Here is a 21,456-nt window from a genome sequence, read left to right as displayed (position 1 = left end):
TTTTTTTTTTTTTTGAGTGCTGGCTTTTATTTAACTGCCAAAAATCCCTCTGTAGTCCAGACTGAGCCCATTGCTGGTTGTTGCACTGCCTTCTGGAGTCGAGGGAACTGGAGTTTTCTTTTGGATCCGACACTAAGTCAGAAATTTTTTCTGATCTTTGAAAGTAGTATGTGATTACAGACCAACTTACAATATAGAGATAAAAGCACCTGTCCCAGAAACAATCTTTAACTAAAATTCTTTGCCCATTGCTCTGCAAATGCCAGTGGTTCCCATAAATTAAGTCTAGGCAAACCTTCTACCACTGAGCTAACTCCCCAACCCCTAAATCAAGTCTTGTTCTATGGCACCTCTGTTCTGTTCCACTATTCAATTTTTCCTTCAGAAGACAACATATTGTCTCAAGTTAGACTCATTTCAGACTGGGTGACTCTGGTGGTTTGAATATGCTTGGCCACGGGAGTGGCACTTTTTGGAAGTGTGGCCTTGTTGGAGTAGGTGTAGCCTTGTTGGAGGAAGTGTATCACTGTAGGCATGGGCTTTAAGACCCTCGTCCTAGCTGCCTGGAAGTTACACTTCTCCTAGAGGCCTTCAGATGAAAATGTAGACAGACCTCTCAGCTTCTCATGCGCCATGCCTGCGTGGATGCTCCCACCTTGCTCCCACCTTGCTCCTACCTTGTTCCCACCTTGATGATAATGGACTGAACATCTGAACTTGTAAGCCAGTCCCAACTGAATGTTGTCCTTATAAGAATTGCCTTAGTCATAGTGTTTGTTCACAACCATAAAATCCTAACTAAGGCATTGACTTAAATAATAAATCTCTTAGGCAATTCTAGAGTCTAGGAAGTCCAAAATTAAAAGTAGAGACAAGGTAGGTTTTGTTTTGAGACTGCTAGCCTTTGCTTATAGGAGGCTGTAACAACTTCTCTGTGTACACGGGTATACAGGAAGGGTACGCTCTTTTGGATCTCATTCTCCTGGGGTTTTATTTGTTTTGGGTTTTGTTTTGATATTGGTTGGTTGGTTGGTTGGTTGGTTGTGACAGCATCTCACAATATAGCCCAGACCAGCCTGAAACACTATATAGACCACACTGACCTTGAACTCACTGAGATCTGCCTCCCAGTGACTAGGCTTTCTAATTAATTTGTCTGTATTTATGTCTGAATGTTCAGATCTCTTTGTCTTTTTTCAAGATTTTTCCTGATTTCTTGTCATTCTCTTGATTCATTCTATAGTTAAAACTCTCCATAGAACCTTCAATTTGAATTACTGAATTTTTCATTTTTAATTTGATCTTTTTTTTGGTATTTTTATTGAATTCTGTGTTCATATACTATGCTGATTTTATTTATTCATTCAGCTGTTACTTGTGTTTTTAGAATTTGTCCAGTAGTTTTTTTGTATTCCCCTTTTTTTGTTTGTTTGGTTTTTTTGTTTGTTTGTTTGTTTTTCAAAACAAAGGTTCTCTGTGTATCCCTGGCTGTCCTGGAACTCACTCTGTAGACCAGGCTGGCCTCAAATTCAGAAATCCACCTACCTCTGCCTCCCAAGTGCTGGGACTAAAGGCGTGCGCCCCCACTGCCCGGCTTCTCTTTGATTTCTTTAAACATACTTTTAAGTAGTCTCTTGCATTCTGTCTGGAGTTTCGTTTATTACCAGGATTAGTAATTTTGGAGGTGTCCTTTGACCTTGGTTTTTCCTGTTTCTTGTTTTTTGCTTTGGCACTTGTATATCTGTTATTTTGTTAAAATTCTTTTAATTCTTTCATTGGAAATACTTACAATATTCAAGGCAGTCGTGGGGTAGGCACTCTTCTCCTCTGCTCGATTAGTGTCTGAGTTACAAGCTGGATCCCCAGTGCTCACCTGAAAGTAGGAGAGTGTCTACAGACACTAGCAGATGGTGCATTTACTGTGGAAGTACAGAAATGGCCTAAGAAAAAGCATCATCCCACAAGTGCCAGTCATGCTAGGAATTACAAGACCACTGAAGTTCATGTGTACTGATGAAGATGAGAGAAATATAAATAGAAAGGGGGAATGGTAGGATATGAGGTGTGAGGCAGTTAAGTCTAAAGGTAGAAGAAAAGGGTAAAAAAAAATTCAGTCAGATACTCTAAAAAACCCCAGCTCTTGGAAGTCTGAGGTAGAGACTCTACAGAGAAGGCCAGCCAATGTCCTTTGAAAAAGTCTATGAAAAGGGAAAATACTGGGGCAAGAAGAGGAGACAGAAAAAGGGCACAAACAGCAGGCTGCTAAATTATCATTGGATATTGCATAATTAAAGACTACATGTGGGGCTGATGAGATGGCTCAGCGGGTAGGAGCACTGACTGCTCTTCCAAAGGTCCTGAGTTCGGATCCCAGCAACCACATGGTGGCTTACAACCACCATAATAGGATCTGATGCCCTCTTCTGTTACATCTGAAGACAGCTATAGTTTAATAATAAAAAGTCTTTGAGCCAGAGCAAGCATCGCCGACTGGAGTGAGCAGGGGTCCTAAAAAAAAAAAAGTCAATTCCCAATAACCAGATGAAGGCTTACAACTATCTGTACAACTACATAAAATATACATAAAATAAATGAATAAAAAAAAAAGACTGCATGTGAAGAAAAGGCCGCTGGATGGGGCTATTGAGTACGCATGCTGTCTGGCCTGCTTGCTGTTTCCAGGCTTTGGGCTCTTAGATTTCCTTCCCCAGTTCCCTGTGCCTGTCACACCGCTGAATGTACTTTATCAGAGTTGAGTTTTAGGGACAGGGTGTGGCCCTGGGCAATTTTCCAGAAAGTTGTCTGAGATCAAGCTATAGATGCTGGCCTTCCCAAATGATACCTCTGGATGGTTGTGAATGCTGACTGTGAGCTTAGAGCTCCTCACAAGGCCTTGGTCCTGGTCCCATCTTCACCAGTTGGGTTGTAGATGTCAGCCTCACCAGTCCTTCCTGATATCCAGGGCTCTTGGGGCCTGAGTCTTCATTCCCCTGCAGCCTCTGACTCTGAACAGGATTCCACCTTCCTGAACCTTGTGCAGTTTGGGTTAAAGTTTCTTCTCTAGTCTTTAGATCAGTCCTAAGTCTTGGTCAGGTTTCAGCATATATTTTGATGGCATTTGCTCTTAAGTTTCCAAAAGTGTCCCACAGGAGTTACAGGGTTGCCATGCCACCGACTCAGCAGATCTGATGCTAGGGAAAGGGCTTCCTCCCGTGTCATCTGTTCTCCCCTCTTTGTGTCTCTGCTTCTAGCTATCTGCTTATGTAAAGCTTCTCTCCTGCTTTGTAAAGCTAGATATAAGGGTTGAAGAGATGACTTAGCAGTTAAGAGCACTGGCTGCTCTTCCTGAAGACCCAGATTCTATTTCCAGCACCCACATAGTTGCTTGCAACCACCTGTAACTCTAGTCCCAGGGGATCCTATGCCTTTCTTGGGCACTGTGTACATGTGGTAAAAACACCCATGTACATAAAGCAATAGGTAACAATAATAAAATGTAGAACTATCCAGCTGGGCACACACCTTTAAACCCAACACTCAGGAGTCAAAGGAGGGCAGAGCTCTATAAGTTCAAGGCCAACCTGCTATATAGGATTCCAGGACAAAAAAAAAGGCTACATGAAAACATCCTGTAACAAAAAGTCAATAATAATAAATTAAAAAGTAGGGCTGGAGAGATGGCTCAGTGGTTAAGAGCACTGACTGCTCTTCCAGAGGTCCTGAGTTCAAATCCCAGCAACCACATGGTGGCTAACAACTACCTGTAAAGAGATCTCATGCCCTCTTCTGGTGTGTCTGAAGACAGTTACTTACACATACTACATATAATAATAAATAAATCTTTAAAAAAATAAATAAATCTTTTAAAAAAAATTAAAAAGTAGAGAGATCCAGCTGTGCACACAGCTCTGAGGGCTGTTACATGGTTTCCCTGGATATTCTGATGCTGCGGCTGCCTGTTTGCCACACTCTCAGAACACTGTTCTTGAGCAGAAATATACTATTCTGGTATCGTTTTCCCTCTGTTTTAAAGCTTTTCATTTTAGCACTGACTCCTATTTTGTTTTATTTTGTTCTGTGAGGTGCTGGGGATGAGACTTTGTGCATACTAGCAAACCCTGCACTACTCACATGCAGGCTGTTTGGTCTAGATGTGACTGTCTCTGGGCTTCTTGATTTGTTTGTTCTCAGGATTTGCTTAACTTTATGGATCAGTACATTTATACTTTCCACAAAATAGAATTGGGAAACTCTTCTGTTATTTTTTTTTCTTTCAGTTAGGGATTGAGATAGAGTGTTCCTGTGTAGCCCAGGATAGCCTCAAACTAGCCACTGACTTATCCTCCAGGAGAGTGCCACCACTAAGTCCCTTTTCCATCTCAGAGACATATGCATTGGGCTCATTGAAATTCTACCATTCTCTCTTGCTCAGTGAAGTTGTTCTGAGTATTTTTTTTCTTAGCTTTTTGTGTTGTATAGTGTCTATTTCATTTATTTTATTTATTTATTTTTTTTTGAGACAGGGTTTCTCTGTGTATCCCTGGCTGTCCTGGAACTCACTCCGTAGACCAGGCTGGCCTCGAACTCAGAAATCTGCCTGCCTCTGCCTCCCAAGTGCTGGAATTAAAGGCGTGTGCCACCACCGCCCGGCTTTGTATCTGTTTCTGTGTCCTTTTTTCCATATTGTGTATTGTTCTAAAACCCTCGGTGTTCATCAGAGCCTAAGGAAGCTTAAGTGCCATACATTTGGGATTGTCCCTTCATAAACCTGCACTGTCAGCTTCTGTACTACAGGCTCCAGGTTATTTAACCCCATGTAGATGCCAAATAGCTGTTCACCTACAGTGGTTAGAGGAATGACCAGGAAGATTGTGTGTGTGTTAAGAGCAGGAGTGACCACCATATGCCTAACCCCTCAGTATCTGTCCTTGAGCAGCAGCATAGCCTTTGTTCTATAAACTGTTCATCCCCTGAGACTTATGCATAATGCAACTAATCTTGTCTGTTGTCTATTTCTGTATTTTTCATCTGTAAAAGTTCATTTTAAATTTTTTTTAAAATTATTCTTTATATACCAAGCTAATGTAGTTCCCCCAGATTCCTGAACACCTTGAGCATGGTTATAGTCATTGACTTGGTCAGGCCCTGCCGCTCAGGTGCCGTGGTCAGGCCCTGCCGCTCAGGTGCTGTGGCTGCAGCTCTGCTGCTGTTCTGTGCTCTCTTTCCCTGGCCCTTTCACCTGCGTCTTTGTTGTTTGTCTGGGGATTCTGTTTTGTTTTAGTTTTTGAGACAGGCTCTCAGGAGGTAGCCTGACTGACCTGGAACTTACTCTGTAGACCAGACTGGCCTAGAACTCATCGAGATCCCCTGCCTCTGCTTTCTGGGTGCTAGAATTAAAGGTGTGGTTCCGCACACCAAACGTCTGACTTGACTTTGAAACTTTGTTCACTAGACAGGAATTTTGCCTTACCCGAGTTGGAATCCTTCTCAGTACTCACTGTTCCTGTGAAACAATGATATTTTCTTCTGTGGCTGGTGGCAGCAGGTAGAATTTCCAATGTAAGGGGTCTTTTTGAATGCTTGTTTTACATATGATTATCTAGTTTTTACAGCACCATTTGTTGAAAAGACCTTCCTTTCTCCCTTGACTTGTCTTTGTTGAAAATGCACTTATTTAATTACCTTTGTTGAAAATCAACTGACCATGTATATGTAGGCTTATTGTTCCCTGTAGGCTCAGTGAATGGTTGCTTCTTGCTCCTTCATTCTCCTATGGTGACTAAATGTGACAGTGTTTTGTTGCTGCTGTTGCTGTTGTTGTTTCTTTCTTCCTTTCTTTCTCTCTTTCTTTCTTTCTCTCTTTCTTTCTTTCTTTCTTTCTTTCTTTCCTTTCTCTCTTTAGTGTGTTCCGCAATGAGGAGCAGAGGTGCAGTTCACATGCATGCAGCAGTGAAAAGGCCTTGAAAACTCTGGAGACTAAGCTTTTACCTAATGACAGGATAATCTGGGCAGTAAAGGTCTGCCTTCACTCTGCCCCTATTCATTTCTCTTATGTCCACAAGAGGCTGGTGACAGATTAAAAAAAAGAAAGAAAGAAAGAAAGAAAGAAAGAAAGAAAGTAAGTAAGTAAGTTGGGCCATAGAGATGGCCCAGCAGTTAAGAGCACTGGCTTGACCTTGGGGCAGTCTTTCTAGAAATAAACACTTTGACACTGACTGGTTAGGGGTGGAAAATAGGAGATGTCACAGGAAGACCGATAGAAGCCAGGGCAGCCCCTGAAAGGGCTTGGTTCTGGGTCTACTTTGTTCATTTTGTCTTCTAAAACCACAAATAAGTCAGCAAGTCAGAATCTCATAATTGGTCTTGTCTGCCTCGTTCTACTTTAGTCTCACAGAGAACTTGGGCTTAATTACTAGCTTCCCCATGATGACTTAGAGTCCTCTGTAACTCCAGTCCCAGGGCATCCAGCATTTTTGCAGAGAGTGAACTATGTAGCAGCTTCCCTGACCTTCCTTCACAGTGTCTTGCTAAGCTCTCTTCAAGGTCTCTGGCTTCCAGAGCCACTGCACACACGTGGTGCACATACATACATACAGGCAAACACTCATACACATAAAACACAAAGAAAAGAAAAAGTTTAAAAGAATGTTTCCAGAAACTAGAGCAATAACCCACCCACAGGGATAATTAATAACATCTATAATTTCAGTTATATTTGACACTCTCTTCTGACGTCTGTGGGCACTAGACGTCTTCTGACACTATGGGTAGGTGTGTGGTACACATACCTACATGCAGGCAAACATTCATACACATAAAATAAATAAATCTAAAAAGAGAGGAAGAAAAGGTTAAGTATTTGTAAAGTAACTGTGGCCGTTGCATCTTTCTGGGCCCTAGATGAGCAATATGATCTTTTTAGGGTTGAGCTAGTTTCTGCCAAACCTGGAGAACTCAGCAATGTGTTAGATTCTAAAGAATAATCTCAGGGTAGCACAAAGGACCATGCAAAGAAAGCAAAAGTAACCTGGCAAGGCAGTTTCCTTTTGTAAAAAGGGGTGTGTAGACCAGAACCCAGGCTGGGCTAGAGTGAATGAAAGACTGGAATGAAGTGGGAGGAGGTGACTAAAGCGTGGAGACTTTATAGTGATGTAAGGAGAAAGTGGGCAGAGTCCAAGCTGAACATGGCTGGCCGACTAAACCAGACAGTGAGAGGAGATAGGGGAAGGAGAGCAAGAGAGGAGCCCCCAACCAAGAGAGGCAGCCCAGGCACCAAAATGTCTGAGGTCTGTAGGGAGCAAGCCAGGGGAGGGAAGCCCACTGGAAGGACAGGTTCAGGGTAGGGGTGGGGCCTGGGGTTTTGGGAGGAGCCATGGACTGAGTGAGACTTGTCCTGGGTTTGATAATCTAACAGGACTTACTTTGGTTTTTATTCTACCACAGGTGGCCACGGGTATCTTTTCTGATTGGCATGGCTCTAACCTCACAATCTTTCAAGATTGGCTAATTTGAAAACGATCAGCACAAAAGAAATGATAGAGAAGGGGTAGGGGTCAAGTTCTGGGAATGCAGAAGGATCTCTGTGTAAAAAAAAGTTTTACCAGGTAGGGAAGATTAAAAGATTTACATACAGGTTCTACAAGGTAAGGGAGATTGAACAAAAGAAAAATCACACAATTGGAGCAGACATATCCAAATTGTTTTAAACCTATTTACTTTGAAGATACCCAATAAAGGAATGTAAATGTAATTTTTGTAAATTTTGCTTTTCCACATCAGCTGACAATATGTATGCTTGTTGTTGGCTTTTGGTTTTTGTTTTGGGGGGTTGTTTGTTTTGTTTTTGTTTTTGTTTTTGTTTTCTCTTTGAGATTTTTGGGGACAGGGTTCTTTCTGAGTAGCCCAGACTAGCCAAACTCCTAGCAGTGGTCCTCCTGCAGCTTCCACAGGTGTCACAGGAGCGCACTGAGCAGCCATACCTGCTCTTCCTCCACTCTTCTGCAAAAACCGTGTCTGTGCTTCATTTCTGTTTGAGGCTCTGGAAGGTTATTTGAGCTTCCCCAGACCTGAAGGATCAGCGTGCAGGTTGTGTAAGTGCACCTGATAGTGGTGTTTAGTTACTTCTTCTAGAGTTATAGAGTGAAACCCAATGAAGGGGTGGGGCGTCTTCAGAAAAACAGCTCTTAATTATGCTGAGCACATCCTTAGGAGTCTTGGGGGCAGGGCGGTCTACAGCAGTCATTGAAAGGGAAAGGAAAGAAAGAGGGAAGACCTTGGATATTTAGGTGACTTAAGTTCTGAGAACGCAGCAGCAGCCTCTGTCTAACTAAACAAAGGTGTTACCAGTGAGAGGATTAAGCCTTTAGCATGAAGGTTTTACCAGGGGAGATAAAAAGTTTTTAATTCTTTCCCATAGGCAAAGGTTTTAGTGTTTAATAGGAAGCTTCAACTTTTTTTAATGTTTCTTACAGTCTCCTGTGTAATCTGACTTATAACTTATTGGTTCTTTAGACAACCAATAAAACTAGGAGGAAGGGACAGGCACTTGGGGATGTCTCTGTAAGCATTTCTTTGCAAGGTCTCCGTAGCATTTCTGCAGAGAGTGAACTACACAGCGGCCTCTCTGACCATCCTTCACCGTCTCTTGTGGGTTGAAAGAGCAGGGCCGTCAGCTTCATGTCCATTCAAGGTCGTTGCTTAGCCTACATGGCAATATGGCTGTTTTCTTTTTTTTTTTTTTTAAGATTTTATTTATTATTACATCTAAGTACACTGTATCTTCTTCAGACATACCAGAAGGGGACGTCAGATCTCATTATGGATGGTTGTGAACTACCATGTGGTTGCTGGGATTTGAACTCAGGACCTTCTGAAGAGCAGTCAGTGCTCTTAACCACTGAGCCATCTCTCCAGCCCTGTATGGCTGTTTTCTGTTTTTCTTTTCCCTGAGTCTCAGAGACACACACAACTAGTTACTACACAAGATAGGCTGGGCCACCCACCCACACACACCAGTTAAATAGATAAGCAGAGAATAGAGATGGATCCCATGTAGTTTCATTAGAAAAAGTTCAAATCGACCGAAACATGACAGAGGTTGGGTCCAAGTCAGTGCTATTCGTGTGTCTCAGTAACATTTGCTGGTCACCCATTGCAGAAGCATTGTTCAGAAAATTGGTAACTGATGAAAATGTTTCAGATAATTGGGCCATTGACAGCAGTGCCATTTCCGACTGGAACATGGGCCAGACCCAAGAGCTGTCAGCTACCTAAGAAATCATGGCATTAGCATATCCCATAAGACAAGACAGATTACAAAAGAAGACTTTGCCACATTCAATTATATACTGTGTATGGATGAAAGCAATCTGAGAGATTTGAATAGAAGAAGTAATCAAGTTAAAAACTGCAAAGCTAAAACTGAGCTCCTTGGGAGCTACGATCCACAGAAACAACTCATTATTGAAGATCCCTATTATGGCATGACTCTTGACTTTGAGGGGATGTACCAGCAATGCCTTAGGTGATGCAAGGCCTTCCTGGAGAAGACTTACTAGCTGGTCCTAACCACCATTGAGCAACTCACTCATCAGTGCTATGCCCAAGGGTGGTGGCAGTCCTTAGCCCCCATATCCCACCCCTGTTTTCGGCTGATTTACTGTATATCTTTAAAATAATTGTAAGTAGAAATTAGGCATATGTTCAGAAGGATAAAAACCTTTGAGTCATACAGTTCAAGGTATGGCTAAGCATTCTTAGACTAACTAAACCTCTGACCTTGCTGTAATTACAAAATAGTGGAACAAGCAAATGTGGAACAAAAGAAAACCCAATAAAATAAGAATGACCTACAAGGTCCAGGTCAGCCTCTGAGCCCAGCAAGCCTGGGCAGCCTGGTCTAACTGGAGTGTGTGCATGGCCAGCAGCCAGTGTGCTGTGCGCTTGCCTTATACCTCTCCATTCTAGACTCTTATTGTGACAGTATCTCCATCCATGGCAGCCTTCCATTTAACACTGGAAGGGTTTAAACTCAGACACACTGAGGGCATTCAGGTATTTGAGAGAGGAGAAGCTGGATGTGCTGATGGTCCTGGGACTCCAGCAGGCCATCCTGGGCCGGACAGTGACTCCCTGTCTAAAAAGTGGACAAAAATTAACAATAGATGGGAGCAACAGACTGATAAAGTTAACATCTTTAGTCTTACTTGATTTGTGTCTACTTTCTTGAGCGTCGTTCCTGTTTGAGCCAGTTTGATTCTTTTTTAAAAAAAAGGTAAATGTACTTAAATAGTGGTATGTGTTTGTAAGTGTTCTCTCATCAACAGTTTACAAAGTTACAGGCAAGCATGAGTAATTTTAGTGTATTTTCAGAAAAGGGGCCTCAAATTTATATGGATATATGTCAGAAAGGAATGTGAGTTCAACTGGGAAGTTATCAAGTACAACTGAAATACAAAAAAAAAGAAAAAGAAAAGAAAAGGTCAAATGACCCATCATGGAGTATAGTGATACTAAGTCTGCCTTCCAGGTTCTGTACAGGATGGGGTTTTGGTTTTTTGTTTCATTGGTTTTGTTTTAGAGAGAAGGTGGTGTGTGTGTGTGTGTGTGTGTGTGTGTGTGTGTGTGTATGTCCATGCTTTTTTTATTTTTATTTTTTGTCTTTATTTTTTTATTTTTTGTCTTTTTACATGCTGGTTTTTAGAATTACTAGTTTAGTTGTTTTTTCATTTCTAATATATGGTACAAATTGACCTTGGTTTACTGTATAGCCAAATATGATGTTGAACTCCCTAATTCTCCTGCTTTCACTTTCTGAGTCCTGGGATTAGAGGCATGGACTACTGCCACACTCAATTTTATAAGGTTCTGAGAACTGAGCTACATTTCTATCTGAAAGTTTAGGTTTGAATAGGGGGCAAGAAGCCAGGCTTGGTGTCATACACCTTTAATCTCAGCACCTGAAAGACAGAGGAGGGCTGAAGAGATGATGGCTCTGCGGTTCTTTCAGAGGTCCTGAGTTCAAATCACAGCAACTACATGATGGTTTACAACCATCTGTAATGAGATGTGATGCCTTCTTCTGGTGTGTCTGAAGACAGCTACAGTGTACTTATATATAATAAGTAAATAAATAAATCTTTTTAAAAAGTGCAAGAAAGAAAGAAAAAAGGAAGGAAGGAAGGAAGAAAGAAAAAGAGAGAGAGAGAGAGAGAGAGAGAGAGAGAGAGAGAGAAAGAGAGAAAGAGAGAAATAAGGAAAATAATTTCCTTAAGGAAAAGGTCTTTGAGTTTGGGGCCAACCTGGTCTACATAGAGAGTTCCAAGACAGCCAGAGCTACATAGAGATAACTTGTCTTGAAAATCATAAGTAAATAAGTAAGTAAATAAAGAAGTAAGTAGGGCTGTTGAGATGGCTCAGTGGGTAAGAGCACCGGCTGCTCTTCTGAAGTTCCTGAGTTCAAATCCCAGTAACCACATGGTGGCTCACAACCACCCATAATGGGATCTGATGCCCTCTTCTGGTGCGTCTGAAGACAGCTACAACAGTGTACTTACTTATAATAATAAATAAATCTTAAAAATAAAAAGAAGAAGAAGAAGTAAGTAAGTAAAGAGTAGAGGCAGGAGAATGCTTGAGTAAAGAGCCCTGGCCAAGGTGCTATCACACTCATCGTGAATTGCATCATTGTCTCAGCTCTGTTCTGTCCTGCCTGTTGGATAAGTTCTCAGAAGTGTGTGAAATCTGCTTTCAGGACTGTAGTCTTTCCCTTTCTCAGTATGTGATTCCTTGGGAAATGTTAATTCTTTGGGATATATTATTTGAATAGTCAGAATAGCAAAAGTAGGAACATACGTGTCTTTCTTTAGATTATTTCCTTTCCTTCCAGGAAGGTTATATTAGCGTTCTAGTACCCTCAAGGATCTAGCCCTAGGATCTAGCACTCCAGCTCTGACCAGCATTCTTTTTTTTTCTAGGGAATGTGTATTTCTTCTCTGGTGGCCTTCTATTTTCTCACCGTCATCACGGGAGTATCGTCATTTCCAAGGACCACATGAATTCTGTCTCCTTCTATGATGGGGTATGTGGGCTCTCAGCCCTGGCTTTAGCACTCTGAAATGCATCGCGTTTTCCTTTTCCCATTACTGTGTGGCAATGCCAGGAACCACGGTAGCCATTGGAACAAGCCAGCAAGGAGAATGAGCAGAAGCCTGCGCACTCCCAGAACACTTCCATGCTTAACCAGAAAGGCCTTCAGGTCAGAAGAGTCAGCCCAGCCCCATGGCCAATTCTTTGATCCCAAAGACACGTAGGAAATAGCTGAAAAAGACCTTGAGCAGTTCCTCACAGAAACCCAGGGCTCACATGTTTCAGAACTGGAAGGAATTGTATGGAATTGATGGGTCTAACATATCCCTTAGCCCCAAGAGAGAATTATACATACAACAAAGATGTAAAAATTGCTCACTCCTCCATGAGAGTTTGACATCAAGTCTAACCTCCACCTCCACAGATGCCCTGCCTAAGAACCCTCTACACCAGCATTACTTATCCCGTAGGGAGGTGGTAGATCCAGTTTTCCCCATTCCGTACTCACTGACAAGAACATAGACGGTCTCTCTCAGTGGAGTAGTGGAGTAGAGGGGTGGGCCTTCCACCTGGTCTGGTCTCAGCCTCAACTAGAACAACATGGAGTAAAGTGGTTTGGTTGGATGGCTCAAAAGATAACTTCATGATCAAATCTTTCTTCAGCAAAAACCTGCTAGAGGGGGCTGGAGAGATGGCTCAGCAGTTAAGAGCACTGACTGCTCTTCCGAAGATACTGAGTTCAAATCCAAGCAACCACATGGTGGCTCACAACCATCTGCAACAAGATCTGACGCCCTCTTCTGGGGTGTCTGAAGACAGCTACAATGTACTTACATATAATAAATAAATAAGTCTTTATAAAAAAAAAAAACCTGCTAGAAACTTAGGAGCATCCTAGGCAGATTGGATGACCTTATTAGATAAGAGAGGCCTTTGTTTGTTTTTTGTTTGTTTTGACAGGATTTTCTGTGTAACTCTGGCTGTCCTGGAACTCACAATGTACACCAGGCTGGCTTTGAACTCAGAGATCCCTTTGCCTCTTGAATGCTGGAATTAAAGGTGTGAGCCACCACCTGGCTTGTTCTCTTGTTTTGTTTTAAGTTGTCTGTATATGTATATATGTGCATGAGTGCAGTGTCCTGCAAAAGGCAGAAGAGGGCATTGAATACAGCACTGTAATTACAGGGAGTTTATAAACTTCTAACATGGAGTGCTAGAACTTGCACTCAGGTTCTCTGGAAGAACAGCAAGCACTCTTACATCACTTAGCCACCTTTCCATTAAAAGCCACCTTTCCATTAAATTAGTTTTTATAAATAGTCTTCTTCCCCAGGCGGTGGTGGTGCACTTGGGAGGCAGAGGCAGACGGATTTCTGAGTTCAAGACCAGCCTGGTCTACAGAGTGAGTTCCAGGATAGCCAGGGCTACACAGAGAAACCCTGTCTCAAAAACAAAACAACAAAAACAAAAACAAAAATCAAAAAACAAAACTATTTGTCATCATGACCTTCTTCTTCATGATCTTTCTCCTTTTCTTCCTCCTTTCATCATCAAGAAAGTATAAGTCATTTAAGAAATAGTGCTAAGGCCAGGCAGTGGTGGCGCATGCCTTTAATCCCAGCACTTGGGAGGCAGAAGCAGGTGGATTTCTGAGTTTGAGTTCAGCCTGGTCTACAGAGTGAATTCCAGGATAGCCAGGGCTACACAGAGAAACCCTGTCTCGAAAAACAAAAAAAAAAAAGAAAAAAGAAACAATGCTAAGGAGGCTAGAGAGATGGCTCAGTGGTTAAAAGCACTGACTGCTCTTCCAAAGGTCCAGAGTTCAATTACCAGCAACCACATGGTGGCTCACAACCATCTGCAATGTGGTCTGACACCCTCTTCTGGTGTGTCTGAAGATAAGACAACTACAGTGTATTTATATACATAAAATAAAGAAATAAATCTTAAAAAAAAAAAAAAAGCTGGCAGTGGTGGCACACACCTTTAATCCCAGCACTTGGGAGGCAGAGGCAGGCAGATTTCTGAGTTTGAGGCTAGCCTGGTCTACAAAGTGAGTTCCAGGACAGCCAGGGCTATACAGAGAAACCCTGTCTCCAAAAAAAAAAAAAGGACTTGTTGCTCCAGCAAAGAACCCAGGTTCAATTCCCAGCACCCACATGGCAGCTCACAACCATCAATAATTCTTGTTCCAGGGGATCTTATGTCCTCTTCTGACTTTTATGGCTATCAAGCACACATGTGGTATATATATACATATATTCAGGCAAAACATTCATTGTAAGTTCATATTATTATTTTTATCTCCATCTAGCTTCCAAATGAATGAAACTCATACTATGATGTATTTACTAGGCTCTGCACAATTACTGGGTGATTACCCCTAATCTAATTCCCTAACAGTTGGCCAGCTTCCCAAATGTGCTCCCCAAATGCTTGCTGTTTGAAATTTTCTAGGTTACTTCTGCTCCAACAGTCTTGTGTTCTGGGGAGGCATTTCACTCTGGCATATGCTGCTGGTCCATCATGACTGATGGAGCCTCCTGTTCTCGCTGTCTTCTCCTCTTCTGTGCTTCCCCCCTTCTTTCTCCGCCTTTCTCCCCTACCTGTGCCAGATAACTACCGAGCCAGATAACTGAAAACCCACCTAACTCTACTTCCTCTAGTAGTCGGCTGTAGCCATTTTTATTTAACCAATAGTTCTAAGTTGGGGTGCAAGGTATGCACAACAAAAGATGGTATATATAAAAATTCACTTGTCTTGGGGCCCCAGATCTTGGGTCACAGAACTTAGTATTTGAATACAGAGCAGCACCAAATAAACCCCCAACTATAGGCTTAGATTTTTCAAAACCTACTTTTAATAAGGGTTCTTAAATGCTTAAACCTCCCTAGTCCACCACTCACTAGAGGTAGTGGAAAGGAAAAGTTAATAGAGCAAAGGAGGATGTGGACCCGTTTAGACATTGCTTTTTTGGAGCAAATCCAATCTGTGTTGTCAAGATACCAGCAGTTAATTTTACTTGAGTCAGCAGCATCAGTTCAATTCACTCACAAACGCCATTCACAAATCAGCAGTGTCAGGTCTCAGAAAACACCATTAACGAATCAGCAATGTCAGGTCTATCCAGAAGAAACCACAAGGCTCTGCCAATCTGCCTTAATCTGAGGAAGCCTCAAGAAGCTATCAGAACACCACCAGAAAATTTTTGGTGTGTTTTTCTCTATGAGTCACAACAAATGGTGACCAACAAAGAATGGTAAGATGTACCAATACCACCTAGCGTTATCAGTGAAGACCAGTGTCAGCAAAGCCCAACAATGACCAGTAAAGAGTGGCAAGGTGAACCAATACCATCCAGCATCATCCACTGTCTGCTAGGTTATACTTATACCTTTTCCAAACATCACACGTCCTCTCAAGCATCTGCTCCAGCAGAATGTCACATGCCCTTTGACCAGGCTGCCTCCAGGAAAATACCATGTGTCTGCTTCAGCAAAGCATCCTCCCACGTGTCTGCTTCAGCAGAAACATCCTCTCATAAGACAGTTTCCAGAAAAACATCACATGGCACAGCTGAGTCTCCAAAGAAACCAGAAATTTCCACTTCACCCATCAATTCATAAAGTAAACTACATCTTTAAAACAAAATGCAAAAGCAGCGCTGGAATACCAAGGTTAGCTAACTTGTGGGGAGTGGGTTTTTTGGTTTGGTTTTGCTTGGTTTGATTTTCTTGAGACAGGGTCTCTCTATATAGTCATGGCTGTCCTGGAACTCATTATGTAGATGAGGCTTGGCCTTGAACTGGAAGAGATCCACATGCCTCTGCCTCCCTAGTGCTGAGATTAAAGGCATGCACTACCTCTGCCTCCCTAGTGCTGAGATTAAAGGCATGCACTACCTCTGCCTCCCTAGTGCTGAGATTAAAGGCATGCACTACCATGCCTAGCTTCTGAGTTCCAGGAGAGCCAAGATTACACAGAGAAAACTTGTGTTGAAAAACAAAAAGTTAACTAATTGATTGATTGATCTAATGATTTAAAAAATTTAGCTAGAAATGGTGCTGCATCCCTTTGATCCCAGCACTTGGAAGGCAGAGGTAGGTAGATCTCTTTGAGTCTGAGGCTAGCCTGGTTTACAGAGGGAGTTTCGGGACAACCAGGGATACATAGATAAACATTGTCACAAAACAGCAACAACAATAAAATTCAAAGTAAGGTCTAAAGAGATGGCTCAGTGGTTAGAAGTCCTTGCTGCTCTTCTGTAGAATCAAGTACCCATGTTGAGCCGCTCACAACGGCCTTTAACTCAGACTCCAAGAGGATTCAGCCTGTGCTCTGGTCTCTCCTGCTACCCGCACTCACACCACACAGTACACACATAGAGATCTGAGGGCAGTGTTCAGGAGTAAGCTAAGCTTATGAAATATTTAAAAGCTAAGTGTGGTGGTGGTATGTAACTAGCCCCAGCACTCAGGAGCAGATGCCAGGACTAGTTAGAAAGACCTTGTGCACTAGCTTCCTTCAGTTGTTGTAACAAACACTCTGACAAAACGCAACTCAGCAAATAAAGGAGTAACAGGTTACAGTTCATTTAGGAAGAGAAGTCACAGTGGTAAGAACTTGGAGCAGATAGTCAAGAGCAAAGAATGGCCTGAAGAGATGGCTGAGCAGTTAAAATTACTGGCTTCTCTTCCGGAGGGCCTGATCTCTATTCCCAGCACCCACCGGGCAGCTCATGACCATTCCCAGTGAATCCAGTGTCCTTCTCTCATCTCTATGGGTAGTGCACACACGCAGTGCACAGACAGACATGCACACAAAGCACTGGGACACATAAAATTAAAATAACATGAGCAGAGATAAATGGATGCATCAGTGCTTCCTTGTTTAGCTTCACTTTTCTTATACTGTTAAGGATCCCTTGCCTAGAAAATGATGCCTCTGCGGCACAGTGAGCTGGGTCTTACATCCACTAACAAAGCAGTCCGCTGCAGATGAGTTCATAGGCCAGCCTGACCTAACTTCATCCTTGCTTGTTTTGTTTGCTTTGCTTGCTAGTGCTCGCTTGGTTTTTCTACACATACAGGGAACGGTGGCTACCCACACTCGGCTGAGTCTTCCCACGTCAGCTACTAATCAAGACAGTCCTCTATAAACACCTACAACTTGTTATGACAGCTCCTCAATTAAGACTCTTCCTAGCTGACTCTAGATTGTCAGATTAAAAACTAACCATCACAGAGGCACAAACTTTCAGTCCCAGTATGCTAGAGGCTGAGGCAGGTGGATCTCTGTGATTTCAAGGCCAGTCTCATTTACATAGCTAGTTCTACAACTGTCTGGGCTATAGAATAGACCCTGTTTCAAACAAACAAAAATGAAATATCATACCATGTCTTTAAAATAAATTAAGCCTGGCCGGGTGGTGGTGACGCACGCCTTTAATCCCAGCACTTGGGAGGCAGAGGAGGCAGGTGGATTTCTGAGTTCGAGGCCAGCCTGGTCTACAGAGTGAGTTCCAGGACAGCCAGGACTACACAAAGAAACCCTGTATCAAAAAAAAAAAAAAAATTAAGTTCTAAAGAAGGCTAGAGATGGGCTGGAGAGATGGCTCAGTGGTTAGGAGTATTAACTGCTGCTCTTCCAGAGGTCCTGAGTTCAATTCCCAGCAACCACATGGTGGCTAAGAACCATCTGTAATGGGATCCAATGCACCTGTCTGAAGACAGCTACAGTGTACTCACATACATAACAAATAAATCTTTAAAAGAAGGGCTAGAGATGATTCAGTGGTTAAAGTACTTGCTTAACCTGAGACTGGGCATGGTGGTGGCATGGGCCTTTAATCACGCACTTCATGAGTTCAAGCACTGTTGCAGGATATTTGATCATACTGTGAGCCCTGAGATTGCTGCTCCTTGGAGTAGAATTTAACGTGGGGTATGTGTAGAAGTCAGAGAAAAACTTGTGGGACATGATTCTCTCCCTCCACTTTGTAGATCTCCAGGGATCAAACTCAGGTTATCAAGCTTAGCAGCAATCACTTTTCCCAGCTGAGCCATCTCACAGGCTCAAATAATTCTTAAAAAGTGTGCTAGCTGAACTTGGTGACATTTGCCTTTAATCCTGGCACTTGGAAGGCTGAAGCAGGAGGCTCACTGTGAATTCCAGGTTAGTCAAGACTACATAGCAAGACCCTTTTCAAAAAAATAAAGATAAAGCTGGGCAGTCGTGGCATATGCCTTTAATCCCAGCACTTGGGAGGCAGAGGCAGGCGGATCTCTGAGTTTGAGGCCAGCCTGGTGTACAGAATGAGTTCCAATTTTGAGAAACACTGCCTCAAAAAGAAAAAAAAAGATAAATTTAAAAAGCTTCTGTGCATCAAAGGAGACACAGAAGAATGAACAACAACCCACTGAGTGACGCTTTATATGTTAAGGAATGAACACCTCACCTGGGAGAGGTGAGCTAAGCCTGTCAGAAGGTCAGGTCATCCCCTACCTCACCCTGTAGGTGGGAGCTGGAAAGCATGTATGTTCAATTCATTAAATAATAACTGTGGAGATAATTGGAAAGCAGTTGGTCCTGTGTGTGCTGATGCCAGTGGGACTGAGATCCTGCACATGGCTCTCTCTGAAGCTTCTCCTTCTTCTTGCTACAGGACTCCACCAGCATAGTGGCTGCCCTGCTCATAGACTGCCGAAGCTCCATACTTCCTCATCTCCCAGTTCATTTCCACGGATCAAGCAATTTCCTGATGATTGCCCTTTTTCCCAAATCAAAGATATATCAAGCATTTTACTCAGAGGTAATATCAGTTATTAATAAGCAAAATAGCTACCTTTTTTTTCTCATAGCAATTTAAATGATAAGATAGTGTCTTAGAACAAACTAATATAAATATAAAGCCAGTAGTGGATTATTCCTTTAATCCCAGCATTTGGGAGGCAGAGGCAGATGGATCTCTTGTGAGTTTGAGGCCAGCATGATCTCCATAGTGAATTTTAGGCCACCTAAAGCCACATGGTAAGACCCTGACCCCAAACAAGTACAGAGTAGAGGCCTGTAGAGATGACTCAGTAGGGAAGATCACTCTTGCAAAGGACTGTGGTTTGATTTTCATCACCCATGCTGTGGCTCACAACCATCTATAACTCCAGTCCAGGGGATCCAATGCCCTTTTCTGGCCTCTGACGGCAATACACACATGTGATACCAAACATACAGGCAGAACACCTGTACAAATAACTGTACCTGCTTGGGCTTTGTTTTTTAATTAGAAAGAACTAACAATGATGTCATTAAAGTGATAGTTGAAGCCAGGTGTGATAGTGCAAACCTGTAATCCTAGGAGGCCAAGGCAGGAGGATCAGGAGTTCAAGGCCAGCCTGGGCTATGTGAGACACTCTCTAAAAGCAAAAATAACAATAAAATAAGGTTGAAAACAGTGTTGAAGATTTAGGGAATGAGTTTTTAAGGGGTGAGACCACACCATAGCCAAAACCAGAACAGTGGCTAGGATCGTGACTAGAAGAACTTATTGAAGGATGTGTATCAGCTCATGAGCAGTGTCCCTTCTTCAGGACAGTCAGAATACAGAGGAACAAGGACTGTTGGCTGAAGAGTTCTCTCAGGCCATGTCTCTCCCTCCGTGTTGGGCCATCTTGCCTGCCACCTGCTGTGCTTATGGTTAACCTGGGAACCTAGAAGTAGCCTTTAAGGCATTCCTTCAGGTATCCTCTGCCCCTCAGGCCATCACTGCCTTCTGATCCTGTCACCAGGGAGGAGCATGCTCTTGCATCCTACAGTGTTCCTGACAGGCTTCCAAGCTTCCTACTTCTGGAAGGTCACAGTCTCTGAGGACAGGAACCCAGAAAGGCATTTCCGGCTCTGAGAAACACTAAACAGAATTGCTTTCCTGTGTCATTTTGAAGCAAACTTGTTTGTGATGATGTTTTTCTCTGCATAGACAGTGTTGATTTTCAGTAGTCATCAGCTCCCATGTGGATTCCATATCCTGTTATTGCTTTAAAGTGCTCTTTGTTTAAATTGTTTTGTTTAGGTCTTCTCCCCCTGGCAACAGCAGGATAACTCAGGGCTTTCTTTAAAAGTGATCCAGGAGGACGGATTATCTGCTGAACAAAAGAGATTGTAAGTGGCTGTCCCTAGTGTTTGTGCTGGATTCCCTAAGCTTTGTGGGTGTGCTTTCCCTGCAGGGTGACTCACATTATGTAACAGAGGGTCTTGGCTCCTGAAAGGGCCTCTAGTCATGTCATTGAGACAGACAGATGAAATCCAAGCTCAGGATGTGGCTCAGTTGGGAGAGCACTTGCCTAGCATACATAAGTGGCATGGTGGCACATTCCTGTCATCCCGGTACTTGAGAGGTAGAGGCAGGAAGATGAGAAGCTCGATATCATTCATACTCAGCTATGTGACAAGTTGGAGGCTAGCCTAGGGTACTTGAGGCCCTGGAAATAGTAAAGGGGGAAGAAGAAATTCGGTGATGTCTTTTCAAGGTTTCTGATGCTGTGACAACACCATGACCAAGTTAGTTTACAGAAGGAAGGATTTATTTGGGCTTACAATTCCAGAGGGTTAAGAGTCTATGATGGTGGAGTTGGACAGCAGGTGGCTAGAACATCAGCTCAGAGCTCACATATTGAATTATAGACAGGAAGCAGAGAGAGCGATGACATACCTCCTCCAGCAAGACTACTTTCATTATTCTCCACAAACAGCCACCAACTGGGGACTAAGTATTCAAATGCCCCATACTTTTAAGGGACATCTCTTTCAAACCACGATAACTCATAATTAAAACCTGAGACCTTGTCAAAAAACAAGGCCATCCTTGAGTGGGCATGCCAGTTGCACTGACACCAGACTTTGTTTAAGTCAGTGCAGTGCTTCGTTTTTGGAGGTATTGGTTTGGAAGCCTCAGAACCAGCCGTGTACGGAGCCTTTGTGGTGGGAGGTGCAGCACTAATCTGAGCCCTTGGTGATCTAGGCACTCCAGTGCACAGAAGCTCTTCAGTGCCCTGAGCCCTCCTGCACAGGACTGGAGCTCCCTGAAACTGCTCTCAGCCAAACTCCCTGAGCTGGACCGGTGAGTTCTATGCATCTGACTCTAGATGTTTCCTGCTTCCGCTTTTGAAATGTAGGAGACCTCAGTGGTGGTCCATTCTGAGCTCCTTTATTCTAGCTTCTTATGGATGCCTGGAAAGGGTAGTCACCTGCCACACACACTTGCATGTCATAGAATCTCTCTAAGGGTTATATTTTAGCACTTAGGCAAGAAGTTACTAATGTGAGTGGACATGTCAAGCAAGGCATGTGACAGTGATGTGACAATTGGTTGGTTT

At 42.9% G+C, this 21,456-nt stretch overlaps 1 protein-coding gene and 1 pseudogene across 1 annotated transcript in view; both read left to right on the top strand.

Annotated features, from left to right (window-relative positions):
• The window catches only part of CUNH20orf194 (chromosome unknown C20orf194 homolog), a 133,412-nt gene that overhangs the window by 82,093 nt on the left and 29,863 nt on the right, over nucleotides 1-21,456 (top strand). Inside the window, exons 21-24 of the mRNA XM_031371926.1 lie at nucleotides 11,976-12,079; nucleotides 18,753-18,899; nucleotides 20,154-20,242; nucleotides 21,102-21,202. Of these exons, the coding sequence (XP_031227786.1) occupies nucleotides 11,976-12,079; nucleotides 18,753-18,899; nucleotides 20,154-20,242; nucleotides 21,102-21,202 (441 nt within the window). The remainder of the gene's footprint in view (nucleotides 1-11,975; nucleotides 12,080-18,752; nucleotides 18,900-20,153; nucleotides 20,243-21,101; nucleotides 21,203-21,456) is intronic.
• LOC116090947 lies at nucleotides 9,088-9,557 on the top strand (annotated as a pseudogene).

The sequence above is a fragment of the Mastomys coucha genome, unplaced genomic scaffold (assembly GCF_008632895.1).
Source record: "Mastomys coucha isolate ucsf_1 unplaced genomic scaffold, UCSF_Mcou_1 pScaffold15, whole genome shotgun sequence".
In the NCBI taxonomy this organism is placed as follows: domain Eukaryota; kingdom Metazoa; phylum Chordata; class Mammalia; order Rodentia; family Muridae; genus Mastomys; species Mastomys coucha.
This window is presented reverse-complemented; position numbering and strand designations above follow the sequence as displayed.